Source organism: Cucumis melo, chromosome 9 (assembly GCF_025177605.1).
Source record: "Cucumis melo cultivar AY chromosome 9, USDA_Cmelo_AY_1.0, whole genome shotgun sequence".
NCBI classification, from domain to species: domain Eukaryota; kingdom Viridiplantae; phylum Streptophyta; class Magnoliopsida; order Cucurbitales; family Cucurbitaceae; genus Cucumis; species Cucumis melo.
Window position 1 is genome coordinate 23,231,365 of NC_066865.1, and position 27,165 is coordinate 23,258,529.

General features: G+C 32.6%; 4 protein-coding genes across 7 annotated transcripts; 3 read left to right on the plus strand and 1 right to left on the minus strand.

The window, feature by feature from the left end:
* Positions 1 to 631: 631 nt before the first annotated feature.
* Positions 632 to 1,741, plus strand: LOC103482719 (thaumatin-like protein). Its single transcript, XM_008439002.3, has 2 exons — positions 632 to 1,173; positions 1,271 to 1,741. The coding sequence occupies exons 1-2, from the start codon at positions 740 to 742 to the stop codon at positions 1,518 to 1,520; spliced, it is 684 nt and encodes a 227-aa protein (XP_008437224.1). The 5' UTR covers positions 632 to 739; the 3' UTR covers positions 1,521 to 1,741.
* Positions 1,742 to 5,807: 4,066 nt separating this feature from the next.
* LOC103482718 (protein P21-like) lies at positions 5,808 to 6,986 on the plus strand. The gene is made up of 2 exons (XM_008439001.3): positions 5,808 to 6,146; positions 6,365 to 6,986. Exons 1-2 carry the CDS (start codon positions 5,861 to 5,863, stop codon positions 6,751 to 6,753), a joined length of 675 nt encoding a protein of 224 aa, XP_008437223.1. The 5' UTR covers positions 5,808 to 5,860; the 3' UTR covers positions 6,754 to 6,986.
* Positions 6,987 to 10,910: 3,924 nt separating this feature from the next.
* Positions 10,911 to 13,434, plus strand: LOC103482722 (elicitor-responsive protein 3). The gene is made up of 5 exons (XM_008439008.3): positions 10,911 to 11,296; positions 12,268 to 12,333; positions 12,435 to 12,561; positions 12,887 to 13,001; positions 13,120 to 13,434. The coding sequence occupies exons 1-5, from the start codon at positions 11,230 to 11,232 to the stop codon at positions 13,192 to 13,194; spliced, it is 450 nt and encodes a 149-aa protein (XP_008437230.1). The 5' UTR covers positions 10,911 to 11,229; the 3' UTR covers positions 13,195 to 13,434.
* Positions 13,435 to 13,602: 168 nt separating this feature from the next.
* LOC103482721 (methyl-CpG-binding domain-containing protein 13) lies at positions 13,603 to 22,805 on the minus strand. 4 transcript variants are annotated; one of them, XM_008439006.3, is made up of 8 exons: positions 22,179 to 22,805; positions 18,468 to 18,605; positions 18,286 to 18,384; positions 17,567 to 17,701; positions 16,841 to 16,936; positions 16,579 to 16,746; positions 15,796 to 15,856; positions 13,603 to 15,671 (listed from the first exon to the last, which is right to left on the minus strand). In XM_008439006.3, the coding sequence occupies exons 1-8, from the start codon at positions 22,260 to 22,262 to the stop codon at positions 13,810 to 13,812; spliced, it is 2,643 nt and encodes an 880-aa protein (XP_008437228.2). In that variant the 5' UTR covers positions 22,263 to 22,805; the 3' UTR covers positions 13,603 to 13,809. The 4 variants fall into 4 exon arrangements, with proteins under 4 accessions (XP_008437228.2, XP_008437227.2, XP_050945812.1 ...); XM_008439005.3 differs by having other exon boundaries at positions 18,286 to 18,387; XM_051089855.1 differs by having other exon boundaries at positions 16,579 to 16,725; positions 22,179 to 22,804.
* Positions 22,806 to 27,165: the final 4,360 nt, after the last annotated feature.

Below are 27,165 nucleotides of genomic sequence, written 5' to 3' on the forward strand. Positions count from 1 at the left end.
GAGGATGGTAATTAATATTTAATTACAATTCTAATTTCTTGCTCTCTTCAAACACCAGAGATTTGAAAAGTCTTAATTTAGATTATTGAAAAGAAAAAATCTATAGAGGGAAATAATTTTCATCCAATCATAACTTCTCCTATTAATTTAATGCAAGTAGAACCAATAAATTTGCTAAAATTAAATAAAGCCTCCGTAAGATTCATGCAACTATAAATCTTCTTAGAGACTTTTCTTGGAATTAATTTCCCCCACCTCTAACTCTAAAGTTTTCTTACTGTTTCAATAAATAAATAAGAAGAAGAAACCCTTAGTAAATTAACTTTTTTGTCGATTTGAACAAACTATTCTAAATTAGGTACAATCTAAAATGCACAAACTATTTTTGTATCTAAGAATAATGCATGAGTTCATCTTTCATATATAAAATTGAAAAATACTTAGATATATATTATGTATTGAACTTATCTTTATGTATTCTATTTAGTCGTCTAACCACGATGGCAAATTCTTTTTTTAATTTTTATATTGTATGGTTAGACCAAACTTAAGATGGTCTAAGTATTTTATTTATAATATTTAGGCAGTTTAATACCGTGTGCTACAATATATTAAACTAAAATTTCATTTAATTATCTGCATATCTTCTTGCTCTTTTTTCCCAATTTCCCTGTTATAAAAACACCATATTTGGATTTCTTCATATTCTCCATAGATAGACATTGTCATATGTTCTCAAATGGCTATGATCTCTAGTATTTGTTTTCTCTTTTTTCTTTCTCTTCTTTCTTTCTTTTCCCACACCCATGCAGCTACTTTTCAAATCCGCAACAACTGCCCCTTCGCTGTTTGGGCTGCTGCAGTACCCGGTGGCGGACGACGACTTAATCAGAACGATGTTTGGACACTTAACGTGAATCCCGGCACTGTTGCTGCTCGTATTTGGGCTCGAACTAACTGCAACTTCGACGGTTCGGGCCGTGGTAGATGTCAGACCGGCGATTGTGGTGGCCTCCTCCAATGCCAAGCTTACGGCACTCCGCCGAATACCCTTGCCGAATATGCGTTGAACCAATTCAATAACTTAGACTTCTTTGATATCTCTTTCGTTGATGGGTTTAACGTCCCTATGGAGTTCAGCCCAACTTCTAGCGGATGCACTCGTGGCATCAGGTATGTTAAATTTATCATTAAATTCAAAAGCTTAACGTTGAGAAAAGTTGCGATAAAATTTAATGTAATTTTATTCATATTCTTTATAAATTAAAAGGTGCACCGCGGACATCAACGGGCAGTGCCCTAACGAGCTTAGGGCTCCTGGAGGGTGCAACAACCCGTGTACTGTGTTCGGCGGGGATCGATACTGCTGTACGGCCCCGAACAGCAGCTGTGGACCGACGGATTACTCAAGGTTCTTCAAGGATAGGTGTCCAGATGCATATAGTTACCCAAAAGATGATGCAACCAGCACATTCACTTGCCCTGGAGGAACCAACTATAGGGTTGTTTTCTGCCCTTAGAACCATATATTGTATATATATATAAAGGGAACCAAAACGTTACATGAATAATTAAAGAGTTCCCATATTATATACCTTTTATATATAGATATATATATATATATATGGTGTAATCTGTAATAAGATTTGGGATAGGGCTGGAAAATTAGCACATTATTTAGTGATGTGCAGAATGATATACTTTCGATGGAATAATGAATAATACTTTTTTTCTCCCTATACCTATTTGACGGCATTTTGCAATTTGGTTAAAAACACATATGTTATTCAAGAAAAGGTTACATAAATTTAATTTCGAAGAAAAATTTGACAACTTAATTTTTAAATATAGAAAAATGAAACAAAATATCTAAAAATATAAGAAATTTTAAAATATATCACCTATAAATATTTATAGACTCAATTAACGATAGATCTAAAATTTTGTTATATTTTATAAATATTTTTAATGCTTTTATAATTATTTACAATAATTTTCCATTAAGAAATCCCATACACCAATATTTGGAGTGATTTATGTTTCTCTCAAAAAAAGGTCATGTATACAGAAGATTGAGAGGTTGTTTTGTCATAAATAGTTAAAATATTGTTTCTATGATAATCCTTACTAATATGATAACTTAGTTAAAATTTGATTCTTTCCATCCATGTATTGTTTGATGATTTATAATTAAATTTATTTCGATTACTAATTTAAGTTCTTCAATGATTTGATATGTATATCTTTCTTAGGACATATCAATTATACATCAAAATTGATATAAATCATGTTGTGCATGTAATAAATTCCCAACCTAAATTATAAGGACGGAGTCGGGTTAGTTTAAAATTTTGGGTTTTTTTCCTTTTTTTTTTTTTTTTTTTGTTGTTGTTGTTGTATTTTCTTGTATTTTTCAAGTTTGAATTTGGAAAAGAAAATAGCACTAGTTGGGTGAGACCTTCAAAATCCATTTGAGATGATAGAGAAAAATCTCTTCAATAAAATTCAATTTAGAAAAGTCTCTAATCTCTCCCCTCTCTTTTCTCCATTTCGGCGGCGACCAACAAAATGGGTTTTGACACACAGCGTAGTCGCAATAATGATCGATGTTAAAGTTTGTGATCTTTCATATATTGTTCAACTATAGCTGTGTCGAACCGGTTTTGTGTAACTCATATTATTAGAAAGTAATATCATGAGATGCACTGAGAGATTTAAATTAGAACAATATGTCATACTTCCAATTTTAAAAATACATCATTGAGATAAAGAGTAATATACAAAGAGAGTTGGAGAAACAACTTGTACAACCATCCAGAGAAAAACATTCCAAATCTTTTTAAATTTTTATTATAATTAGTTAATTTGAGGGTGTTTTGGAGGTTGCAAAAATAACCTTTTTAATCTATTTTAAGCCAAAGTTGGTTCAAAGTGTGTATTATTTTGAGTCAATTTGACACTTCCTGTATTATTCTGATCAATTCAAAGTGTGTATTTTTTTTCTTTCCATATATATCCTTAACTTTGTCATGAGCTTGATTAATCCATAATAGTAATTTACTACATATTTGGTCCAATGTTTTTTTTTTTAATTTTTATTTTGAGTAAGCATTTATATATTCCAACTCCGAACTTGGAAAATTTCCTTCAACTTTAATAAGTTTGCACTCCACGTACGTTTTGGTTCCAAAGACCAAGACTTCATCCATAAAAATCAAAGTCTACTTATGTTTCATTGAAAAGTTAAATAGTACTATAAATGTCTGAAACAAAATCTTTTATAAATATGAATCGTCCAGGTTATGCATAGAAACAATAATATTTTTTGACCCTAAATGCATGGGAACCTCCAGTTTCTTTCTTCTTCTTGTCGTTTCTCTTTTCTCCTTCCATTTCGGCCTCTCCAATGCAGCTTCTTTTGATCAAGTCCACAAAAATGGTCTTTTTACTGATTCTTTGGACGACAATAATGATTATTGGGCATTTGCCATGAATCCCAACACTTTTAGTTCCTCCATATGGATTGGAAAAAGGTGTAACTTTGACGGGTCTGTTTGCAACAAGTGCCGAACTGGTGACTGCAGCGACGGTGACGGTGACCGCAGGTTTCTCCAAAAGCAAGCTTTTGTGGACAAGGGTGGTGGCAGCCTTTTCCGATGGCGATTTTATGCCAACGACGTAGCTAAATACGTATCGAACAAATTAAATAATAATATTCAGAGTCGCTATAGTTTAGTTAAATTATTGTTATTTGAGGTTGTTTAATTTTGTTTCGAAGAATACTTTGGCTACGTACACTCAACTCTTCGTTTTATTCAACTAAGAGTGAATTTTGAAATGGTGTTTGTACTTTTAATCTTCAAATTTCAGACGAAAATAACTCAATTACTTACTTTCGAACATGAATATATCTACGATGGACAACAATTTTAAAGATGCTAACTAATTAAGTGTATTGCAACGTTTAAAAAAAAATGCAAATATAGTAAAATTTATCTTCAATAAACTTTTGTCGTTGATAGGCTCTTATAGTTTATTGCTGATAGACTAATATTTACAATAAAATCTAAACAAACTTCTATCATTGATAAATTTTATCAACCAAATTTTGCTATATATACAACTTTTTTAAAAACCTTGCTATATATGCTATTACTTTGAATCTAACCGTTATATTTGCAATTATCTTATAAAAAAATATAATTTATAGTAAAATAAACTAAAATATTTACAAATATAGTTAGATGTTGTCGTCTTAGTCAATGGTATATTTATTATTACAATTGTTTCCCATTTTTTTCATTTACATTTCAGTTTAATAAATTTTTATCTGTTTTTTCTATAAACCGTAAATAGTTTATATAATTTTTTATTTTTGAAAAAACCTTGTTTTCTTGTCCTACTTTTTTGAAATTTGTTTCCTTATTATTTGATAATTTATAAAGTATGCCGACATGAGTGTTCTTGTGGATGCCAGCATTGTCTTTCCTAGCTCGTTTTTGTTGTTGGATATTAATTTTCACATTGATTGCAAACCAACCTATTTTCGTATGGATCATAAAGCTAAGTAAATTTACACATTTAATAACTTCTCATAAGTTTGAGTTTGGTAGCATGTTGTTTATGTTTTAAATTTCATCTTTTTTAACTTCTGGTTTATGTAATTATATGTTAGTAATTTGATCTACAACATATCGTATAAATTTTTATTGATATTCGGTATTTTCAACAAAACTTTTATATTTTTATATCACTCGATATTGAAATGAGGGGTAAGTCTATATTTTATTATATCATAAAAAAAAATACATGAAACATGAAAAAAGAAAGTAATATTAATATAAATATAACCTAAGTAGTATATTGATCTCCTATTTAGAAATTAATTTCTCGTTTGTCGAGATATTTTTCGTATGTAAAGAAAACTATTATAGTTTTATAATGTCTTGTTTTTTCTCCCTCTTCAAATAATTCCTCTATTTCTTCTATTTCTCTTTTTACTAATAATTTATCTTTTCTCAGAAACAAGAAAGCCTATCTGTAAACTTTATAGGCTTTACAAATTTTTTTCCTCTAAAGCATCTCATCTCTCAAATCCTTGAAAAACATACAACTAAAAATAATCAACTGTCCATAGTTTAGCTCTTCAATTTACCATATGTTACGTTAATAAAAAAAAAATAGTCCGAGTAAATCATAAGTCAATATTACTGTCCCTACAAAGAAAATTAACTTAATTAGAAGTTTAATTTGATTAGACTTTAAATGGCATGGGCACCACCTCTCCCATGGAAATGGCAAAGACGACCATGACTTTTCTAAGTCAATCTCCAACTCAAAGTCCCTCTCTCGAACTATATAATTTAATGCAATTAATAATTTTTCAAGCTACATACTTTTTTTTTTTTGTCTATCTTATCTAAGTATCTAATCATAAGTTGATACATATTACATATCACATATCCGAATTATACACTATATTTTATGTCGTCATTCGAGCTAAGTTGATATGTTTGCTCGTTGCAACAAATTTGGACTTCCACATTGACTAATGAACAGTAGCCAAAATGGAGGGGAGAATAAAACATGAGTTACAAAAGTATGCAGAGAAAAAATGGGGTTTTTGGAATTTTCAAAGAAGAAACACATTTTTCTTCTTTTTTTCTTTCTTCTCTTTTTACTCTCTTTTTTGAGTGTATTAGGTAAATAAGAGTAAAAAGAAGAAAAATGTGTTTTTACCATGCATGCATTTTCGTTACTTAACTTTCCCTATATAAACCCCATTGCATCTCTAAACAACTAATTGGATCACTCCATACAAACATATAACTTAAACACTTCTGTTTTAAGTTACACCCCAATGGGACTGATCTCCATTTTCTTTCCGTTCTTTCTTTCTCTTTTCATTCTCTATTCTCACACCAATGCAGCAACTTTTGAAGTTCGCAACAATTGTCCATTCACTGTTTGGGCTGCTGCCTCTCCCGGCGGCGGCAAAGAACTTGGTTCTGGTCAGGCTTGGAATTTCGATGTCAGACCTGGCACAGCCGGAGCTCGTGTTTGGGCTCGAACCAACTTCAACTTCGATGCCTCTGGACGTGGCCATTGTGAAACCGGAGACTGTGGAGGCCTCCTCTCTTGTCAAGGTTATTAAATAAATTACTGACTTATAAACTTCAAAAACTTAAAGTTATAGAGTTGTGTTTATTTAAACTCTGTAACTCTAGAGGCACCTCTAATATGTAATTTAAATCGTTATCTCTGCTGATAATATAAGCAGATCATCTACCTCAATTAGTTGTGGATGTATGACTAGCACTCTATTAACTCAATCTCTACTATTTACATTATTTTTATTCAACAGGTTATGGTGCTCCGCCTAACACCCTCGCTGAATACGCATTAAACCAATTCAACAACTTGGACTTCTTCGATATCTCTCTTGTGGATGGATTCAACGTTCCAATGGATTTTAGTCCAACTTCTAATGGGTGCAGTCGGGGCATCCGGTGCAATGCAAACATCAATGGAGAGTGCCCAAACGAGCTGAGGGCTCCAGGAGGCTGCAACAACCCATGCACCGTGTACAAAACCGACGAGTACTGTTGCAATTCCGGTACGTGCGGGCCGACTCCTCTTTCCCAATTCTTCAAGGATCGATGCCGTGATGCATATAGTTATCCCAAAGATGATGCAACCAGCACCTTCACTTGCCCTGGTGGAACTAACTATAGGGTTGTCTTCTGTCCTTAGAAATCACAAAACTTTACTCTAAATAAGTTAGTGCTCATATATATATATATATATATATATATATATATATATATATGTGAAGTCTTTAGTTTGTGTGTCATTTATTAAAGTTTATATAATAAGAGCGGAATGGCCATGGAAAAGCACATACATATGATCATGTGCGGCGGCTGTTGTATTGTGTTGTCCCTAAAGTACCAATTTATGTCAATTTCAACCTAAGTTTTAATTAATCTTTGCTTCTTATTAAATATTATTTTCCTTATCAAAGTTTTTATTTTTAATTAATAAGTTATACCATATATATATACACACACACAAACACATACAATATCAATCAAATTACAACTAACCGATCCAAACTTAACATGCCATCAACATCCAAGAAGATGGCATTTTTTACAAATTAATTGATATATTTTTACCTTCAAATTTTGTGGCTATAAATAATTGACATTTTTCCAAAATAAATAAATAAAGTTGACGTTTGCAAAGGAAAAATTAGTCACGAAATTCTTCTTTTTTTTCCATCCAAAAGTCCTATTCTTCGAAAAAAAAATCTTTCATATAAACTTTATATACAAAATCATTCATATAAATATGAATAATAAGAAGATGAAGAATTAATAAACCTTAAAAAAATTCTTCTATATATGTTTATTATTATACAAAATGTTACTGAAAATTACCTAATTGAGATGTCAAAATGCATCTACTAACATATTTTGCTTTATGAATATTTTCAAAGAAAAATATGTTGGTTTGCTTTTCAAAAAACATTTATTAGTGTAATTTGTTGACTTTGAGTTTTTCTGATCTAAATCTTCCTTCTATTATTTTTTTTTAAATGCACTATCTTTTAACTCGAGGAATGATAGAAATAATATAGATATATCAACCTAGTTGAGATATTTTTGATATGTCTCGTAATTCCAATCATCTCTATTTTGCCTTAAATTACTATTATAAAAAATGGATGGTAGTTTGTTGATGTTAGTCTTTAAAACGTTTAAGAATGGAAATAAATTAAATAAGAGGAAGATTTAGCTTTTCATTTCATATATGCAAAAATTAATGAGAGGAGAATTTTTACTTTAGTTCGTTATGTTAATAATTTTCTCACTTTACTTCCCTTTAAATACTTGAAAATCTCTCATTGTAATTACAACATTTATTCATCACTCACTTTCATTCCTTCCTACAAATTATATTGCAAAATGTCTCCTCCTTTGTTGTCCTCATCACCGGAATCCATGGCCGCTCATCGTCTCAACCTCCATCTTTTTGTCTTCATCATCGGACTTCTTATCGTCATTAGCCACGTCTCGGCGGTCACTACTACATCTGATCAAGACAAGAGCATTTTTAATCGTCGTTTTGGAGGAATAATATTTAACAAGAAGAAGGTGGGTGGTGGCGGCAGCCGCGACGGCGACGTTTTCAAAGATTCTCTACACCTTGTTCCGGAGGGTCCGGACCCTATTCATCATTAAACTTCTAAATTTTGGAAACATATGTAATTACATAGATAAATTAGTATCCTTAAAATTTTAATTATGATATTATTGTGAAGCATTGCTATCTATATCATTGAATTGCATTACTTTGGATGTGCTTACATCAAAGATTAATCTAGAAACTACCCTTTAATTTGTAAGATAACTGAGAGTCTTGTTACAAAATAACTCGATATTGAAAAATGCATTATATTATTTCAAATTATGGACCAAAAATTAGAGAGTTTCAAATAAAAATAAGCATTGTACCCTTCATTTTACTAAAAAGGAATATAGTTTCAAATTCTTACCCTTGTTCCAAATAAATAAAGACTCATAAATGCTTGAAATAGTTTTTCAAAAAGCTTAGATTAGAATTTCATATTTTTGGCTTGGTTGTTAATCACTATTACTATTTAACCAATTTAAATTTTTTAAAAAATATATATATAACTTCAGATGACAAATTTGAAATTTATTAAAAGTTTAAAAGTTAAATTTGGACAGTACAAATAATTAAAATGGGATGAAGCATAGAATATAGTAACAATAATGGTTTTTTTTTCTTTAAAAAAAAGTTAATTCTAAGAAAATGTATATATAAGATTGTGAATATTGCTTTCCAACATGTAGTATGGTATAATGGACCATCGACCAATATTAGGTCAAACTTTTGATTTCTGCATCAATCCTATATATTCTTCGATTTCAAATATGTGTGCGTATATGAATATTGTCGATAATAGTAGCGACCTCAACACACAATAAAGATATGCTTTTGTAAAAAAATAAAAACAAAAATGTGAGAACCAACAAAATGTTTGCACCTATTATTTATATATATAATAAAAAGTAGAAAGTTTTAGATGTTATATTTGTTTTCAAGCTAGAGGAGGAGGAGGAGAAGTTTGATTATGAAGAGGGTTTGGACTCATTGGAACTTTATGTAGAGAACGTCCTCCGGAAACATCGAACTTCTTCTCCTTAAATACGATTATTTCTCCAAAACGGCGATGGAAAACGCTCTTACTATCGGAAGTTGTCGCTGTAGAGATGTGGCTAATGGCAACAAGCAGCAGACCGATGAAGATGGGAAGACGAAGACGAATAATGTTGAGACGCAGAGTCGCGGCCATTGGATTCCGGTGATGATCGATCACAAAACAAAGAAGGAAGATTTAGAATTTGGAGGAAGAAAATGGGTAGTGAATAGGGCTTATAAGAGTGTGAGAATTTTCAAGTATTTAAAATGAGCTAAGTGTAGGCATATATTAGCAAATTCATTAACTTCTCTCATTGATTATTGTATCATCCGATATATGAAATGCCAAATCTTCACCGTTTTGAATACTTCATCAAAATTATTATAAGAAAACAAAAACAAAGTATGTATATATACATATACATATACATATATATATATGATGTAAACTCTGTCTTTTACTAATTAATAATAAAAATAATTGATCTGATGTGTTGTATTTCACTCTAGCCAGGAATATATATGAGCAAAATGCAAAACTCAATGGCATATAAGACATACATTTTAATCTCTTACTCTAATAAAATTTATTATACTCTTAACCTTTTAACCTTTTAAGTTTCATATTAGTTAAATATTTATTAATCTTAAGTTGTTCATCGTTAAAAAATTAGCTAGAATGCTATTATTATGAACATAGTTCAAGTGACATAAAACATGTACTATCAACTTTAAGATTTGAGGTTTAATTTACTTTTTAATCTAAAATTGTATGATCTTTATTTGAAAGTATATATTTCATATAATTAAATTAAATGTAATTAATGTATTTTTTTTCTATCCACTATCTTTTTAAAAAAAAAAAATGTAGTTCTTTTAATAAAAATTATCTCGAGGGGTTTTAGGTTTATGTCCTTTTAAGTTTCAAAGTTCATCCCTTTAACCTAGAATTTTGAGTATATTTTTATTGGGTCAAAACATTCCCATTTAGAATCCGAGTTTTCTTTAGTTAAAAAATATATTGTCACTAAGAGTTAAAGATTAAATTTATCAAGTTTTCGTTAAATTGATATTAATGAATTGATATTTATTTAAACAACTCATTAAATTAAATTAAATGTTTTCACTATTCATCCATTTCTATTAAAATTAATCAAAATATTTCACTTCATATTTCATGTGAACTTTCTTTAAACTAAGTGGAAGAAATTATATTACTAATTATTTTATAAGTTTGTTTTAGGTTAAATTTTTTTGGTATAATTATTATTTTGTAATAACATATATAATATATTAATTAATATTATATCACATACTTTAACATATCAAAAATAATTTAGCTTCCAACATAAAATATTGTATTTGTGGTTGTTTTTTTATTTATTTATTATTCTTAATATAATTATGCATTCCAAAACTTTGAGAACTAAAATTTTTAGAATTATTATTTTGTAGTATCATAAATGTTTTGAATTCATTTGAGAAAGTTAGTGTAAAGTGTTTTGTTACATACACAGCCTTTAAGATTAAAAGTGTGTTAGATAAAATTTTGAATGATATATATGATATCTTAATCAACTAAAATTATAATCCAACTAAATGAGTTAGGCTTTTAAATAATTGAATTGTAAGTATTCAATACCCTTTTCTTACTTTAAAAAACAAAAAGAAAGAAAGAACTTTTTTATGATTAAAGTTTACAATGTTTTTATACTCTTAATTTTGTAAGAAAAAGAAATTAGGAGATTGGAGGGATCGAAAGCATCTAAAGAAATGTCACCACACGACCGTGTCTAATTTCTCGGCTTTTATGACGGAGCATTGTCCGGCCCGGCTCATCTCGCCGGATCCTTTCCACGCTCCCACGCTGTTTCTCTCTCTCTATAAATATATACATTTCAACAAATAATTCTCTTACAAATCCCAATTCATCTGAAAGGATCGAGATCCAAGGCAGTAGGAACACAAATTCCCGTCTCTTTCTTCAAATCTCCAAAAATGCCCGCCGGAACTCTTGAGGTTCTTCTTGTTTCCGCCAAGGGCCTTGAAAACACAGATTACCTCTGTAAGTTCCCGCTTCCGATCGAGATCGATCTTTTTCGATTTCCCTCTATTTTGTGCCTTATGTTTCGCGATCTTTTATATGGGTGTTTGCCAAATATTATATATTCTGATTATATGTTGGTTGGTATTTGAGAGAGTGAAGGTTGAAATGACATTCATAGACCAAAAGGTTTGTTGGGTTGACTATGTGTTTGATTTTGAACTTTGATACACGGGGTTTATTGCTGTCCTGAATCTAATTGATCTGCATGTGAAGTGTTTGAGGAAGTGTTTTTAGAGGGTTAAGTTTGTAAATAATTAGAAAACAGAGTCGCTTTATGGCAATACGTATTGGGTACTAGTTTCTTGTGCAGTACTTAATGTTGTGGTGGATAATCTTGCTTAGTTGGATCCTGGACAAATCTGATTCTTCTAGTTTTCTGTAAAAAAAAAAAAAAAAAAAAAAAAAAAAAAAAAAAAAAAAGAGGACACTACTGGCAGATCTTTCTGATGTTTTTATTTACCAAAAGTATCTTTCTTTTCTTCTTTATTGCCCTGTTTCTAGAATCTATGAACAAATTGTGATTTGGGAAATTTACTAGGCGATAAGATTGAAAAAAACGTTAAAATGTCTTTTAAGTTATTGCCACATCAAAATAACTTGGTGGTTGAAGCATCTACTTCTTTTGAAATTGGAATTACAAATCTTAACCTCAAATTGTTGTACTAAAGAAATCATTTTTAGTGAGTTCTTTTTTCTTTTTTTCTTTGAAATAAATTAAAATTTTCAAAGGTGTAAGTGGAGTGCTATTCATATGCTAAATATTTGAAGGCATGAATTGTATTTGCATTATTCCCTAAACTTTAGCCTAGATCATAGTTGATATATATTTTTGTTAAATTTAAAGGTAGTCTTGTATCAAAAGGGTATTCCCCATCCTTTAATTTTAAAGTAGTTATTTGTATTAACAATGTCTTCTTGGATTTGAGCAGGTAACATGGATCCCTATGTTACTCTTACGTGCCGCTCACAGGAGCAGAGAAGCAGCGTTGCATCAGGTTGGTTTATCTTCTACATAATCCGCAACCCATTGTCTCCAAGTTTCCAAACTTTCAAGTGTTGTTTGCCCTCAGAAAGGATGTTTCTTGATTGCATACAGGAAAGGGATCTGACCCTGAATGGAATGAGACATTTTTATTCACCATATCTGAGGGTGCAGAAGAACTTATCCTGAAGATATTGGACAGCGATTCTGGCACGCAAGATGACTTTGTTGGTCAAGTAAAGTAAGTAAACTGCTTCTTTATTGGTCCTATAGCCAAGCGAGAGTTTAATCGAGAAGAAAAGTAATTGGATATAGTATATACATAGCCTAATTGATACTCAAGTAAAGCATGCACTATATCAAGAATCGTAACTGGGGTATAATTTTCTTAAGTTAGGAATTTTGAATTTGGTGGATGAACGGTGATCTTGTCTGATTTTCTCAGCACGGTCATTCCAAACTCTAAAGCAGTAAACTCTCTATATTATGTGGTATACTTTGCTCATCGATGACTGTTTGATGATGGAAACACCAGCCTCTTCAAATGCTTTGTTTATTGTTTGCAGAATTCCACTGGAACCTGTATATCTTGAAGGAAGCCTCCCAGAAACAGCATACAACGTGGTTAAGGATGAAGAATACCGTGGAGAGATCAAAATTAGCCTTAAATTTTCTCCTGAGGTCGCTCTCCTTTACTTTTGTCAATGTTGCAGAATTATCAGATGAACTAGATTTGTGTGTTAAGTGTATCTCGTGTGCATTTGCAACGTAATTAACACTTCTGACTATTTTGCCGCAGGAAAGGACTGAAAGAAATTTTCAAGTGGAAGAAGAAACTTATGGTGGATGGAAGCAGTCTTCATTCGCAGATTGAGAACCACCACCGCTCTATGATTGTTAATTGTATGGTTTGAGAGAATTCGTATCCTATTTATGTTCAGAGATTAAATTTTGTTATGTAAAGAACTGCTTTGACGTTGATGGCTGGATTTTTTTTGCTTATGTTGAGCTGGAATGCACTATCGAATGTCTGGAATGAATTCGAATGTCTGGGATGAACTCTCGAATGCCTATGTTTAGCTGTCCTGAATGAACTCTCGAATGCTTATGTTTAGCTGTCTGGAATGAACTCTCAAATGGAATCAACAATGTACTTTTATTCCAGAAGAGTGACCTATACGTGTGTACTTTAAACGATGTACTTTGTGTTCAAGATTGATGAGACTCAGTCACTCGTTCCACAAAGAGAAATTACATCCAGATTCCAAACAATTCTCTCAAATTAAAAATTAGGAATTTGTTTTCTTCTATTTCTGGCAAATGATACAGAGTGGTTCAAGTTTTTACGTGGGAGTTGCTAAGTGTGAAATCCCAGATTCGAGCATCCTTTATGATACAAATTTGCTAAAAAGAAGAAAAAGAGCAATAAGCTGTTCTTCTCAGGACCTGTTGCTGTTATTACATCAAAGTTACACTTTTCTCTAAAACTTCACCTTCCTCTAAAAGATCTGTTTCTATCCACTGAAGACTGCTGTTGAGAAGTGAATCCACTGCAGCTTGGTAGGCTCACATTCCCTAGAGTCAGCTGAGGATCTAAACTCAAGTGCTGTCCCGTAGCAGACTTTTCAGGTCCGTCAAAGTGGGATGATATATCATTTTGGAAGAGGTTAGGGGATCCAAAATCTGGCAGTGCTGGGCTACTGTCTTTTTGACTACGAGAGGACTCGAGTCGCTCCTCAAAGAAGCTTTGAATTTCCAGACTATCGTCTATTGGTATTGCACCTGTGAGGGTCTTGAATGCAAAATCCAAGCACGGATCTGCCCAAGAATCCCCAAATGGAAAGGATAATGGAATTTCTGATGTCGCATGGTCCTTTGTTTGAAGGATCGGATGCGGATCATCGAGCACCATGTTGCTCCTCTCATGACATGCATTGATACTGTTAAATCGTTCAGAGTTTACCGGGGGCAGGGAATGATGCAGCTCACTGGGTGTCAAGATTTCGCAAGATGTTATATATTGTTCATTCTTACTTGGTTGTCCATGTATTCTACCGTCTGATAAATTAAAAGCCAAAACAGCTTCATTTGAATGATGATTTGGGTTTGCTTGATCAAAGGAAATTATATTCGATGCCAGTTCAGGTTTGAGCCCATTAATACTTGGAGATTGACTATTAGTAGTGAGCTCTTTCTTGTTCCTGATTTTTTTGTTCCCTTGAGTTCTCTTATTCATGCGACTTCCCGGACCATTTTTTACTGAGCTCTGTCCTTGCAGGAAGTCGACTGTAGTATTAGAAACTGGGTCGACTGTAGTACTAGAAACTGGCTCATTAGTGGTAGTGGCATTCTCCACCGGCAACGCACCCGTAAGAGTTTTGATTGCAAATTCCAAGCATGGGTCTGACCAAAAATCAGCAATTGGAACATCCAGCTGCGCTTCCATCTTTCCATCATCCTTCTTTTCAGTTTCCACTCTCTGTATTTTCTCTTCTGGGGCATCAAGGCAACATGTGAGAGTTTTCCTTTTATTGGAAGAATTTTCACATAAGGAAGTGTCCTTGTGATTTTCACGTAAGGAAGTGTCCTTGTGATTTTCACGTAAGGACGTATCCTTGTGATTAGGTATATGGTGTTCGTTGTCTTTTTCCGACCTCATGTCGAGCTGCTGGGATGCTTTATCTGTATTGTGAACGTCTGCATCCGCTTTCACAGTTAGGCCAGCATCTGGACTAACTTCAGTGAAAATATTTCTATTTGAGGCTTGAGGAACTTCTTTTGCATCTACTTTAGGCACCAACTCTGGTTCAAGTCCAGCAAGTCGTTTTGAAGACCTCCGAGGCAAGTTGACGTCTTTCTTCTTCCTGGACTTCCTCGTCTTTGTCTTTCTCCCATTGTCATCACTTTCCATTGGATTACTGGTCGCTATCCTCTCGTGTTCCAACTTCGATGCAGTGTCTATAAGTGGACTGTTATCAGGAGTTACTACTATATCGATTTTATTACTTTCTAGCTTTTCAACTTTTGGCAATGCTTTCTCTTGGTCAGACTCAGATGCACAAGTTGAAACTGCTACATTATCAGAAGATACTCTTTCAGTTTCATTACCTCCTGTATGATCAGCTTTAGGAGATGATGAATTTCTATGACTTCTTTCTTCGATTTCAGTAGGCTCCTTGATTTCAGTAGACTCCTTGATGACTGCTTCTTGAGGCAAAATAATCTCTTCAACGGTTTCAACAGGAAGAACTAAAGCATCTTTCAGTGCAGAAGAGACATTACGCCGTTGCTTCAACTGTTGAATATGGACTCCTGGACGTTCTGACCGTCTCCCTGTTGCCATTTCCTCACCTACATGGATTAGTTGCATGTTAAATCATCAAAGATGACAAAAGCTAAATTCGTGTGTTGCACAAAGTTTCAGTACACCGTTGAATCGAAAAGAAGCAGCTTTAGTATCGTACAAATATTCTACCTGCAAGAGGTTGTGGGGTTGCTGCAGACAGCTCCAATTTCTGTCCTCTAACAGTAGATCGCTACAACAGAAGCAAGCAACAATTGAGGATTTAAAAACCATCCTTCAATAGAAACCTTCGAAGCGAAGCTAAAGACGGACTGAAACATTGCTATTGCTACTAAAATAACCTGTTGTTATCTGGGTTTATTTTGCTATCAATCTTTCCATTATTGGGTTTTTTAGGCTTCAATCAGGTTCAGTTTCCTCAAAAGTTACAGTTGTAGCTAATGTTGTGTCTACAGATCTGAATGTGACATGAAATTTAATTATGCAAACAAATAGCAATGATATAATGATGATCTATCCTATTTACCGACCAATACCTACACATAGTTCGACTAATTAAAACATTATAACATTGATCGGTCAAAGGACAAATGTCTGAATTTCCATCTCACATGTGATTGAACTTTATAGAAAATATATGCACTATGCAAACATCATATTGGAGCTTGCCTACTCCAAAAAGATTCCCAGTGCAACATCTCCAATAAAAACTTCTACACAATTTTTAATATGTTAGCAGCAGAAGGCGTTTTATTTATTTTTTTCTTGTTTTGGGTAGACAAACATAAGATATAATACTACAACTAATAAGCAACATGTGACAGTGATGTCATACAGGAGAAACATAATGGTGACAGCACAAAGTCAGAATGACGCGATTTAGAAACCAAACTGATTGAAATAAATAATACTGTTAGAGCATTCCTACATGAGTCTAACAAAGGATGAACTTACTGATTTTTTGTCGCTTATCAACTCTTGTTCTTCATCGCCCCCTTCCTTTGGTTTAAATGCATGTCTACTGATCTCTCCAGTCTCGAGATAGCGGAAAACCTCCTTTTTGGAACGGAATATGTATCCAGATTTTGGGTCTATGTAAAACTGTAAGAAGGTTGGATATAACTAAGAGAAGAACGACACAAGAAATTATATGGCTATTTAATAAAATTCAGCTAAATCAAGGGAGCAGGAAATGGAGGGAGGAAGAAGGCCATACCGGGTCTTTCCTAATGCCATCCGCTTTTTCTTTGATCTTGATTTCCTTTATCCATCCAGGCGGCAAATCTTCATCTTTATAATGCTCAATAACAACCTAGAGTACATATGGAAATCAGCTACATAACACGCAAATAGTAAAAAGCATTTCATATGTTAGTCCAAGAAGCACATTTGTGCACGCAGCATTTCAGAATCTCCTAAAACTTCTTTTTTTAATATTTATGATTATTGAGTGTTTGAGCCAACTAATGCACCTTAACTAACTTCACCAGACAACCACTAGTTATCCAAGAAGCTTGAGGATTTTAAATCCTAGGAGGTAGCAATGATTTGAACTTTCTCTATGAACTCTTACTTTTATATTTAGCACCAACAATCACTGAGACAATCCATGATGGTTGTCTCCAACAACTAAAACTGTGTTGAATCGGTTTTTTTTTTTCTTTTACAATGATTATTTCCTTACCTTTTTAGGTTAGGGGGAAGGAATTGACTTTTGGAGTTTGTGTTTTATTTTTCACTCCATATGGGAGTTTGTTTCCTTTAAATACCTTTTATCTTTCATTTACATCAACAAGATGTTCGTCTATTATTTTTTAATTAAAAAAAAAACATTCATGACCCACTTGTCGCATCTTCAAGCTCTTTTTATATGAAGACAAAAACATTGAGGGGAAAGGAAAAGATAAGAAACATTTGAAAAGAGGTTGGTACGGAGACATACTCGACTTCTAGACTTCGTGCCGTTGCTTGTTCTTCTCTCTTTCAATGTGCATAATTTGTTCTTTACAGTTCTGAGATGTCGAAATACCTCTGGCTTTGAATAAAATCTGCTGTCCGTCACTGGATCAATGTAACACTGCAACAAGCGAGAAGTATGTAATGGAAGAACTCAATGAACAAACTTAGCTTAGTTTTAATCATACATTCAAGTGTCAAGACATCAGTGGTAATCATTTAAAATTTGGTTAAGGAAATTATCTGTGGTTGCTTGCAAGCAATAAAACCTGAAGGAAAATACAATCTCAACTTCCATGTAATGAAGTAATTAAAATTTCCTCTTTTTTTTTTTTGGGGGGGGGGGGGGGGGGGGGGGGGGCGGACGAAGGTTGCCTGATCAATGAGGGAAGGGCTGTTTGTTGATTTCCTTTCCCTTTGTTTCCCTTTTAATGTCCATGTAAAAAGGTAACTAAAAAAGATTCCTTGTGCAAGAATTGATATTCACAAAGTATCGTTTTGCTAACTCAACAAGGAACAAGCATCATTTTATCAATCCCATGAAAACTAGCCGATCGTAGGTACAAACCAGTAGAGCATGAGCAATATTAGAGCACAAGCACCTTAAAAGTATTCTATGAGTATTTACAGGAAATGGGCAGCAAAAGTTTAAAAAAAAAAAGTTGTGGTTAAAGAAAAAAGGTTAAGCCTGCACACGTATGTTACCTTGTAAACAGCTCCAACATTTGAACCACTCATCCGTGTTCTTGACTCCACTTTCCAGCCAGCAGGCAACCATTCAGGGTGTTCATTTGATTTCACCGTCTGCTAAACCGGAGAAAAATAAAAACCACTTTAGATATAATGGATAGGGGTTGAAGATAAAAGTATTAGGGAGTCAAACTCACTTGCACAGGACTATTTCCTGACTGAGTTTTGATGCCTCTCGAAGTTGGTTGAGACTTTTGAGACTGAGTGCTTTTAATATAGCCAAGAACATCATCCTTATAATAAAAGCTTTTTCCAGTCTCCAAGTTTGTATAGAACTACAAAATCCCAAATGAAGAGTAAAACATAAGGAGGAAGATTTATTAATGTGAATACGATTGTTGTTAAACAGTAATTTGAGTTTTCCCCAACCAATAATTCATTCCATGTGAACCACATGGATTGGTCCAATGTAAGCAATAAATGAAGTGAAAAAATGTGACAAGTAAGATTTGTAATGTGAAGAAATTTGTAGTACTACAGTAATTTTGAGCTAACCCCTAATTAATAATTCCTTCTGAATTGGTCCAATGATCAAAGGGCCAAGCAGTAAACACAAATATCTTTTAAGATAATATGTTAAAAACATGGAGGTAGCCTAGTGTTTTCCTCTTCTTTTTAGTAGGGTTACATAATTGAAATATCAACTATACTGAGAGTGAGTTACCAATAGCACATATGGTAAAACCAAACACCTATTTCATAATGGTAGTCAAGGTGCATAAGTAGACTTGGATTCTCATGATTTCTATTTTCACAAAATCATTCCATAGGCATTAAAAGTGTATGCCTATCATGCCACCGGCGCTTACACGACTGAACAAGTGAAAAAATAAGACGTTGTCTCAGAGAATTCGAGGGATTTCTCCTTACTTTTTTCAGCATAAATTTATCAAACTCAGGAAATAGGCATAGCAAAATAATGTTAGGAAGTAGCGATGGAAAAAGCAATAGCTACAAAGAAAATGCTGTAGCCTAAGAATTACTAGAGTTTTTTCCAAGAGTCAAGTGTCCAAAACATGAGGAAACTCCTTATTTATAGGGTTATACATAAATGAAGGCAAAAGAGATTTACCTAAGATTATCCCAATCCTTCCTTCATCATTCAATACCTAAAAATAACTTTTTAAAACAAAAACAAACAAATTTGCAGTACTACCTATGGATTTACCTGAGATTACCATAGCCCTCCCTTCATCAGATGGCTATTTTGGTTCCAAGATTTCTCCCTACCCAATAAAACGTATCAAACTAGGGGTGTTTTAATCCAACTCCACAAACTTCCAATTCCAATTTGGAGCTTGATAGCTCCTGAACTTAGCTATATTTCATGCCCTGAACTGTGATAGTTCTTAGGAATTCAACATTATCTGAGTTCTTAGACGGGTTACAGAGCATAGGAAGTCATCAGGATGTTCGGATACAAATCAAGCTAAAACAGAGCAATAAGCAACGATTGGAAATCAACTTGACAAAAACAACCCTCAAGAGGGCAGGTTGGAATTGCATCCATGTGCAGCATCGCTCCTTGACGCTAGAGGCAGCCAGGCATCACAAGACGAGAGTATCGGGGTGTATCCCTATGGTGTGGTAACACTCTCCATCAGGCACGTGTGTAAGGATTCCTTCAACGACGCAGTGCTCCAAGGTGTTGTGCAATGGGGTACTAGTGTTGTGGCGCTCTGTCAATTTTTATAAATTCCACCTCAAATTTTTAGAACAAAGGGGGGAAGAATTGAGAGGAGCCAACCATTTCCAAGTTATGGGCCATTTTATAAGTTCTTCATCTTCTTCTCTATTTTTTTAGTTTTAGGTTGCATTCTTTGGAATTGTAAATAGCTTGATGTTTTTGAGCCTTTATTACTTCTTCCAAGGTATGTTATCATGTTTAGTTCTATTTAGTTTTATGGATTTGGATGAACTCATTGTAAATATGTGAGGATTTGATCTTGAATGTATACATCTTCTATCTCTCAACTTCTTTATCTCTTTTTTTAATTCTTTAGCTTTATGGAATGGTTAGGAGGGACAAACCAAACCATTTATGTGTGCTAACCGTTAGAAACTTAATGCATAATTCGTAATTGTTGTGTACTGATTACCAAAGTAGTGTGGGTGTGGGTCTTCTCTTGGGTGTATAGTTCTTTCAGAACATTACACCAGAAATATCACACAGGTGTCTTGAGAGGCTTATGGATAGAGATTAATCAATTAATTAATGAACATTTCCATTAGTTAATTGTCGTTGTTTAGCCCTAAATCCTAATGCATATGATTGGATTAATTATGGGATGCATTTAATTCACGGTTAATCTACATATAGCTTAATTAAGATGACAACCATAACTACAATTAGGACACTCAATGTCAGCATTACCGGTTAAGTACACCATGAGTTGAGTTGATTGAGCAATACCCTAGGACCATATGCATAATTGGGGGATTCCACTTCCTGTAACTAAATACAACTCGTTAATTTACATTTCAAAGAATCAAGCTTTCTTAACTCGTTTATCTTCCTTTCAATTTCACTTGTACCACTCCGTAGTATATGTAGTATAAAACCGGTTATAATATGAATGTAATTTGGTCCACTGAAGGATTCAACACTCTTTGATGTGCAATTAGAGCTTAAGAGGTTGGCCAAAAGAAACTGTCCAACCTTGCAAACTATCAAGAAGGGACAGGAGGTACGATAAGTTTGCAGTTTTAGAGACCCCATTTATGGAGGAAGGGGCAATTTAGCCATTGGAATTTATTTTCTAGAAGTGGTTGCAAGTATTGATTAAAGTGTTTTCTGGCTTCCACTCATGTGAATGTGAATGCATCATGCACTCTAAACATTCTTTTTGCATTCAAATAACCACTACGTTAGCCAACCATCATGGGTTGGCCTACACAAAGAAGACATAGTCTCAATATTTAACTAAGAGGTCATACGTTCAATACATGGTGGCCACCTACCTAAGAATTAATTTCCTACGAGTTTCCTTAACACCCAAATGTTGTAGGGTCAGATAGGTTGTCCCGTGAGACTAGTTAAGGTGCGCGTGAGCTAGGCCCATCTTCATAAGAGGTAAATTCCGCCTATCAATGAATCTAAGCCATTCCAGGTTCCATATTCAAGGAAAAATGTCCTTAGGGTGCACCATCTTTCTATTCATATTTCACACATAAAATACTAGTTTCTTCCATGCTTCTATATTGTATCCTAGATTCGAGGACTTTATTTGGTTGGCCCTTGCCTCCCTATTCTTTTCAGACATGTCAAGTTTCTTCCTGTATATGAGACTTTGAATTCCTTTCCGTTACATAGGATAGGATGTGCATGGACAACAAAAACTTTGTTTCTAATTCGGCAGATACCGTTGAGATTCAGCAAGGGAAAAAACTCCACCCTGATTAGCAAGAACTACAGTTGAAAGTGGAAGATGAAGGAAGGACTTTGGGGCAGCATCACAATCACAAACAAGGGAAGGTTATAAAAGAGCTGCCAAGGTGCCAAACCAGGACATAAAACACCATAGACACAAAACGAACCAAACTATTCTTTTCCAGACGACATCCTAATACTGGTCAAATAACCTTTATTCCCTCGGAAAACACGAGATATCTAGACAGTATACCCATCAAAGAAAAAGGGTTGAACATTCAAAACACTGCATCCAATAACTCAACATTTCAATCAACAAAGCAAACAAAATAGGCCACATAACATCACCATCCACCCTAAAACTCACAAACTCCAGCTAAAAAAAAAAACACAAAACCAATAACAAAAGACCAAAGCTGCACACAAAATGCCACCGAAAATCTATTAAAGAATAAACTAACAGCAAAAACAAAATTACCCTAATTTTCCGGCCCGTTTTCTGAACTTTATACTGCACAGTCCAGCCAGAGGGAAGCCAATCCGGCGAACCCTTGGCCACCATCTTCAGAGTAGAATCAACAACAGATCAGCTCCAGAGTCTGAGCAATCAGGATCTATGGAGCTAAAACGCGAAAAGGGGAAATTAATTAGGTCAAAGAAAGAGGGGAAATGGGAAAGGAAAAAGATGAAATTGAGGTGCGGACACGTGGGTACAATTGAAAATCCATATTTTCAGCAGGAAAAGGATTATTCAGTGAGATGGGTCTGTAAGTAAAAGGTAGGAAAAAGGTTAGGGCTGGAAGTTGAAGTGGAAATCGAAGATGGGGTTGATGAAGACGCAACCAAAAACTGATTTTTCAGTGTTTTAGTAGATGGGTCTGTAATTTAAGGTTCGAGGGTTCATTGGGTTTGACCATTGAATCGGGTGGGATTGGATGTTCTGGTTGTACCGTTGGATTAAAAATGGAAGCACAGTAAAGGAAGAAAGATGGGTTGGAAGAAGGTCGAGCTGAGAGAGACTCGTCGATTGTCAAACAAAGCAGATCGATTTGTGTCTGTTATGGATGTCGTCTGATTCTAAAGAGAGAGCCTTCACTGTCGACACTATTCACTAATTACCAATTTTTTGCCTTATATATCTCTTATGTTCGTGCGCCATATACATAATATTAAACTTATTTATATATATAGAATAGAAACAAGAATCTTTGTGAAATACCTTTCTCTTTTTAGTTTTTACTTGATTCTGAGATTTCAAAATGTTGTCCCCTTTTAAGATATGAAATTGGCTTCGGTTACAATTTTATTTTCAAATATGATTTTTTTTTTCAATTTAGTTCTTTTTTCTTCCTCAGAAAATATCTCTAAATTTCAACGTTTATATTCTTAATCTTTTTTATTAAAATAAATAATTGTTTTTAATTTAAATTTTAAATGATTATGAAAAATTAGTGGTTCTTTTATTTCTTTTAAATTAATTTATAAACATTTGTATTTAGTAAAAAAAAAAAGAAATTAATTTATAAACATTAGTATTTAGTAAAAAATTAAAGTTAAAAGTATAAATGATGTGAAATCGAGAGATAAATTTGTAAGAAAAAAAAAAACTCAATTTCAGGAACTAAATCGAAATCAATAACTAAACATATAACAAAAGCTTAATTATAAAAATAAAAAAGTAAAATGGTAACAATATATAGGTGTAAAATAATACACATAACCCAAGCTTTTAGCATTTTAATTTCGATCGGTTTCTATCCAGATCCCATCTTCAATCTGTCCCCACCGCTTCGCTTCCTTTGGCGTCGTGGCTTACTTCTTCCATGCAACCGCCGGTCGTCGAGCACTTGTCTAATTTCGGCCATCCGCTGCACACTTCGCCTCGCGTCACCACATCTCTGCTCCATTTTTCTCTAGGTTTCTTCAAACCCACCTCCGTCGCTCACAGATTCATGCCCATTTTCTTTGATCTCTTACCAGCGCTCAAATCCAGTAATGTCGCTCAACTCCCACTTTCCATCGTCGGCTTTGGATCCGTGACCGTGGGCTTCTTTCTTTGTGTGTATTGTTCTCATCGTCCGTCGTGTGTAGATTCGGTCGACACTCAATTCTCATATTGTATCGCAATTTCATCTGCCTTTATCGGTTTCAGATCCGGTCTTCGTTCGTTTGCGCCTCAGCAATCGCACCACCACTGAAACCCAAGTTCATGTAAATCCAGTGGCATTTTCTTCAAAACCTTTTCTTCCATTTTCGCATTTTCAACTAAAAAAATTATCAACTTTTTTTCGCACCACTCTTTCCAATAAATTTGACATAATAATAATAATAATACACATAACCTAATGTTCTAATACTAAAGACTGAAAAAACTAAAATTTTCAAATATATTAATTATCTCCTCAAAAACATTTTTGTGAGAAAAAAGTCTTTCTACTTCATACAAGTTTAGTTTGTTCTTCCACTCATTAACAGGTTGTGGCTGAGGTCAGTTCAAACCTACCCTTTAGTTTGATTCAACCCAAATACACAATTCATTTGTTATATTGGAGATATTTAGACCAACCAAATCAAGTTGATTATTGGACTTTATCATTACTTAAGCATATGTGTATTTATCGTTTATATACACTCTATTTAATATAATATAAAATGTAAAAAATTTAATTATATTTACTAATTAAACATATTTTAGTAGGGTAGATATCAAAGTTTTTTGTGAGTAGTACAAATTTTGAAATTGGTAAAGTTTAATAACATTTATTTATAAATGATAAACTAAATAAATAAACTTCATAATATCAATCATTTTATGAATAGTAAAAAGAAATTAAGATTTATAATTAAATTTAATAAGAAATATAAATCCTTTAAATATAGTAAGTTAAGATTTTGATTACTTACTTTAAGTTAAACGATAGATAAAAGATTTCGATTACTTACTTTAAGTTAAACCATATATTTTAATTTAATCATCGATTAAAACATAAAAAGAGCATAGATTAGGGAAATATCTTATAAATTTAGGTTTTTAGTACATAAATGGGGTAAGTGGTGGTATTTAGATCATTGAATTTGAGTGATTGTGAAATAATTAATTAACATAGAGTATTTTAATTAAGTTAAAAGTTTTAGTTAATAAAGCAATAATGAATGCTTTGTTTATAAATTTAATTAGTTGATCAGTTTACCTAATGAATTATTGCACTCATTAATGTGGTCTTATTCAATACTAATCAGTGAAAATTACTATGAATTAAAATGATTAGACTTGTGTAATAATAGAAAACACACACCAATAGAGAAAATTAGGGTACATTAGTATATACTTATTTTTAATTTATCCAAAAATATGATCTCGAAATTTGGCGACAAAGCTACATTTTTCTTCATGTGTAGCCTTTGATATATTTTACATGGTTGAATTCAATTTTTATAATTAGGTCAAACAAAAATCACTATATGGGCTATTAGTATTCAATAATTGAACTCTTATTATCATAAAAAAAATTTGTTATAAGAATTTAGTAATGTGAAGTGTGAACTTAAAATCTTCAACTATACAATGATCAAAGAATTGGGTATTTCAATAAGAAATCGAGAATATCATTTCATCCTTCAACAACTCGAAAGTCGCAACTTTATGAAAATTTGGTATATTAATCTTTGTTCATTCCGTTCAATTATTCGATCATAATTTATCACTCACAAGTCTCTCTTCTAAGTTATGTTTTTCTTATGTTATTATTATTATTATTGGGTGTGCGCTTGAGCAAGTTTGAGATGCACAATACGAGAAATTTATGATGTTATTAGGTGGAAGAATTAAACCTCTTACTTTAAAATTAGGAGTAAAACACTATGCCGTTTGAAGTTCTGTTCATTTTGACCCAATAATATAATAAATTATTATTACTATATTGCTCTAATTTTTTTTTAAAGCTGATTTACTTTTTTTTTGTCACACGTATGTAGAAATTATAAATGGGATGCAAAATTAGGGGCCACATGGTAATATAAAATTTATAATAAGGTCAAGAAAAAAGGTTGGCATTGTAATGTGGTTTGACCTTCTATTCCCAAAGGGAACATAACTAACAACTTTTCTTCATTGCCACTATTAAATAAAAGCAAGTCGGTGGTTGCCTTAAATTCCATTGCTCCTCAAAATTTGTTTTATGTTCATACTAACATTTACACGTTCAAATTTCCAATAAATTAAAATACGTGAAAACGTTAAAACAAAATAGCATAAGGTGAATTTGAATATAATTTAGTAGATAGATCATACAACCATTCTAAACGTTAATAATTCGATCTCCACCAATTGATGAATAAATAAAAACGTAAGTAGCATGATCACTAAATGTTAAATCGGTATCCTAACTTTCAATTCATTCAAATTTGATAAGTCCTTGAACTTAATAGTGTCTAACCTATCAATTTTCGGTCTATATATAATAGATATTTTGATCTTCAATCTCTTTTCAATTATATACCTATTTGATATTTTATAAAAAAGATCACAAACATTCGTTAGATATAAAATTGAAAATTTAGAATTTTCTTGGACTATAGAATTTAGATGTATATATATATATATATATGAGTGTGTTGAGTTGAAATTTTATAGCATTATTAACACAAATGTGAAACTTTTTAAGATATTTATTAGTTACAATTTAGTTTACAAACCAAATAAGCACAAATTTGAATTTTTTTATAGATTAAAGTTATAATTGATTTATTATATATGTATATATATATATATATATATAAACATATAGTATGTTAGTGACCCCCATTTTTATAGGTTCTTGTATTTCTAAATATTATTCTTTGATCTTTCAATCTAATTTTATACAAAAAGAACTATTTCAATGAACATGCATTTCGAAAAGTCAAACATATATATCAAATTGAACTCTCAATTTCAAAGTTCTTATAGTGTAAATTTACATCGAAATTCAAGAGAAAAAAATGATATAAAATGAGCCATATTTTTAGAAAGTTAGAAATAGGTCTATATTTAATAATTTATAAACATAGGATGAATTTACACTAATGTATTTGGCATTAATTATATATCTCTTATAAATTTCGTATTTAGTTTCCTACAAAACAATAATTATATATGTTACGAAAATGACATCATGGATTTATATGACCATTAGTTTATTGTGGATAGTACTGAATAAAAAAATAGGAAAAAAAAGGACTATTAGTTTATTTTTGCTTTTATTACTACCAAATGGCAACGGCATTAAATATTATTTGTTTGTAATAAAGAAATTAATTAGAAAACAAATAAATAGTTTATTTTAATTCAACGTTAATTATTATTAATATTTTGACTCAAATTTTCAAAAGCACTGTGGAAATTGAACCCACCATCTCCTTGTAGTCTTAAGAACATTCAATTTTCACATAGAGGAATTCTCGATCTTATAATTTTCTATAAAACA

Coding starts and splice junctions, on each gene's coding strand:
- LOC103482719 (XM_008439002.3), top strand. CDS start 740: ATGGCTATGATCTCTAGTATTTGTTTTCTCTTTTTTCTTTCTCTTCTT. Junction 1,174..1,270: donor GGATGCACTCGTGGCATCAG/GTATGTTAAATT, acceptor ATAAATTAAAAG/GTGCACCGCGGACATCAACG.
- LOC103482718 (XM_008439001.3), top strand. CDS start 5,861: ATGGGACTGATCTCCATTTTCTTTCCGTTCTTTCTTTCTCTTTTCATT. Junction 6,147..6,364: donor AGGCCTCCTCTCTTGTCAAG/GTTATTAAATAA, acceptor TTTATTCAACAG/GTTATGGTGCTCCGCCTAAC.
- LOC103482722 (XM_008439008.3), top strand. CDS start 11,230: ATGCCCGCCGGAACTCTTGAGGTTCTTCTTGTTTCCGCCAAGGGCCTT. Junction 12,562..12,886: donor GACTTTGTTGGTCAAGTAAA/GTAAGTAAACTG, acceptor TATTGTTTGCAG/AATTCCACTGGAACCTGTAT. Junction 13,002..13,119: donor GCCTTAAATTTTCTCCTGAG/GTCGCTCTCCTT, acceptor ATTTTGCCGCAG/GAAAGGACTGAAAGAAATTT.
- LOC103482721 (XM_008439005.3), bottom strand. CDS start 22,262: ATGGTGGCCAAGGGTTCGCCGGATTGGCTTCCCTCTGGCTGGACTGTG. Junction 18,388..18,467: donor CAGGAAATAGTCCTGTGCAA/GTGAGTTTGACT, acceptor TCTCCGGTTTAG/CAGACGGTGAAATCAAATGA. Junction 16,747..16,840: donor ATGGCATTAGGAAAGACCCG/GTATGGCCTTCT, acceptor TTCTTCTCTTAG/TTATATCCAACCTTCTTACA.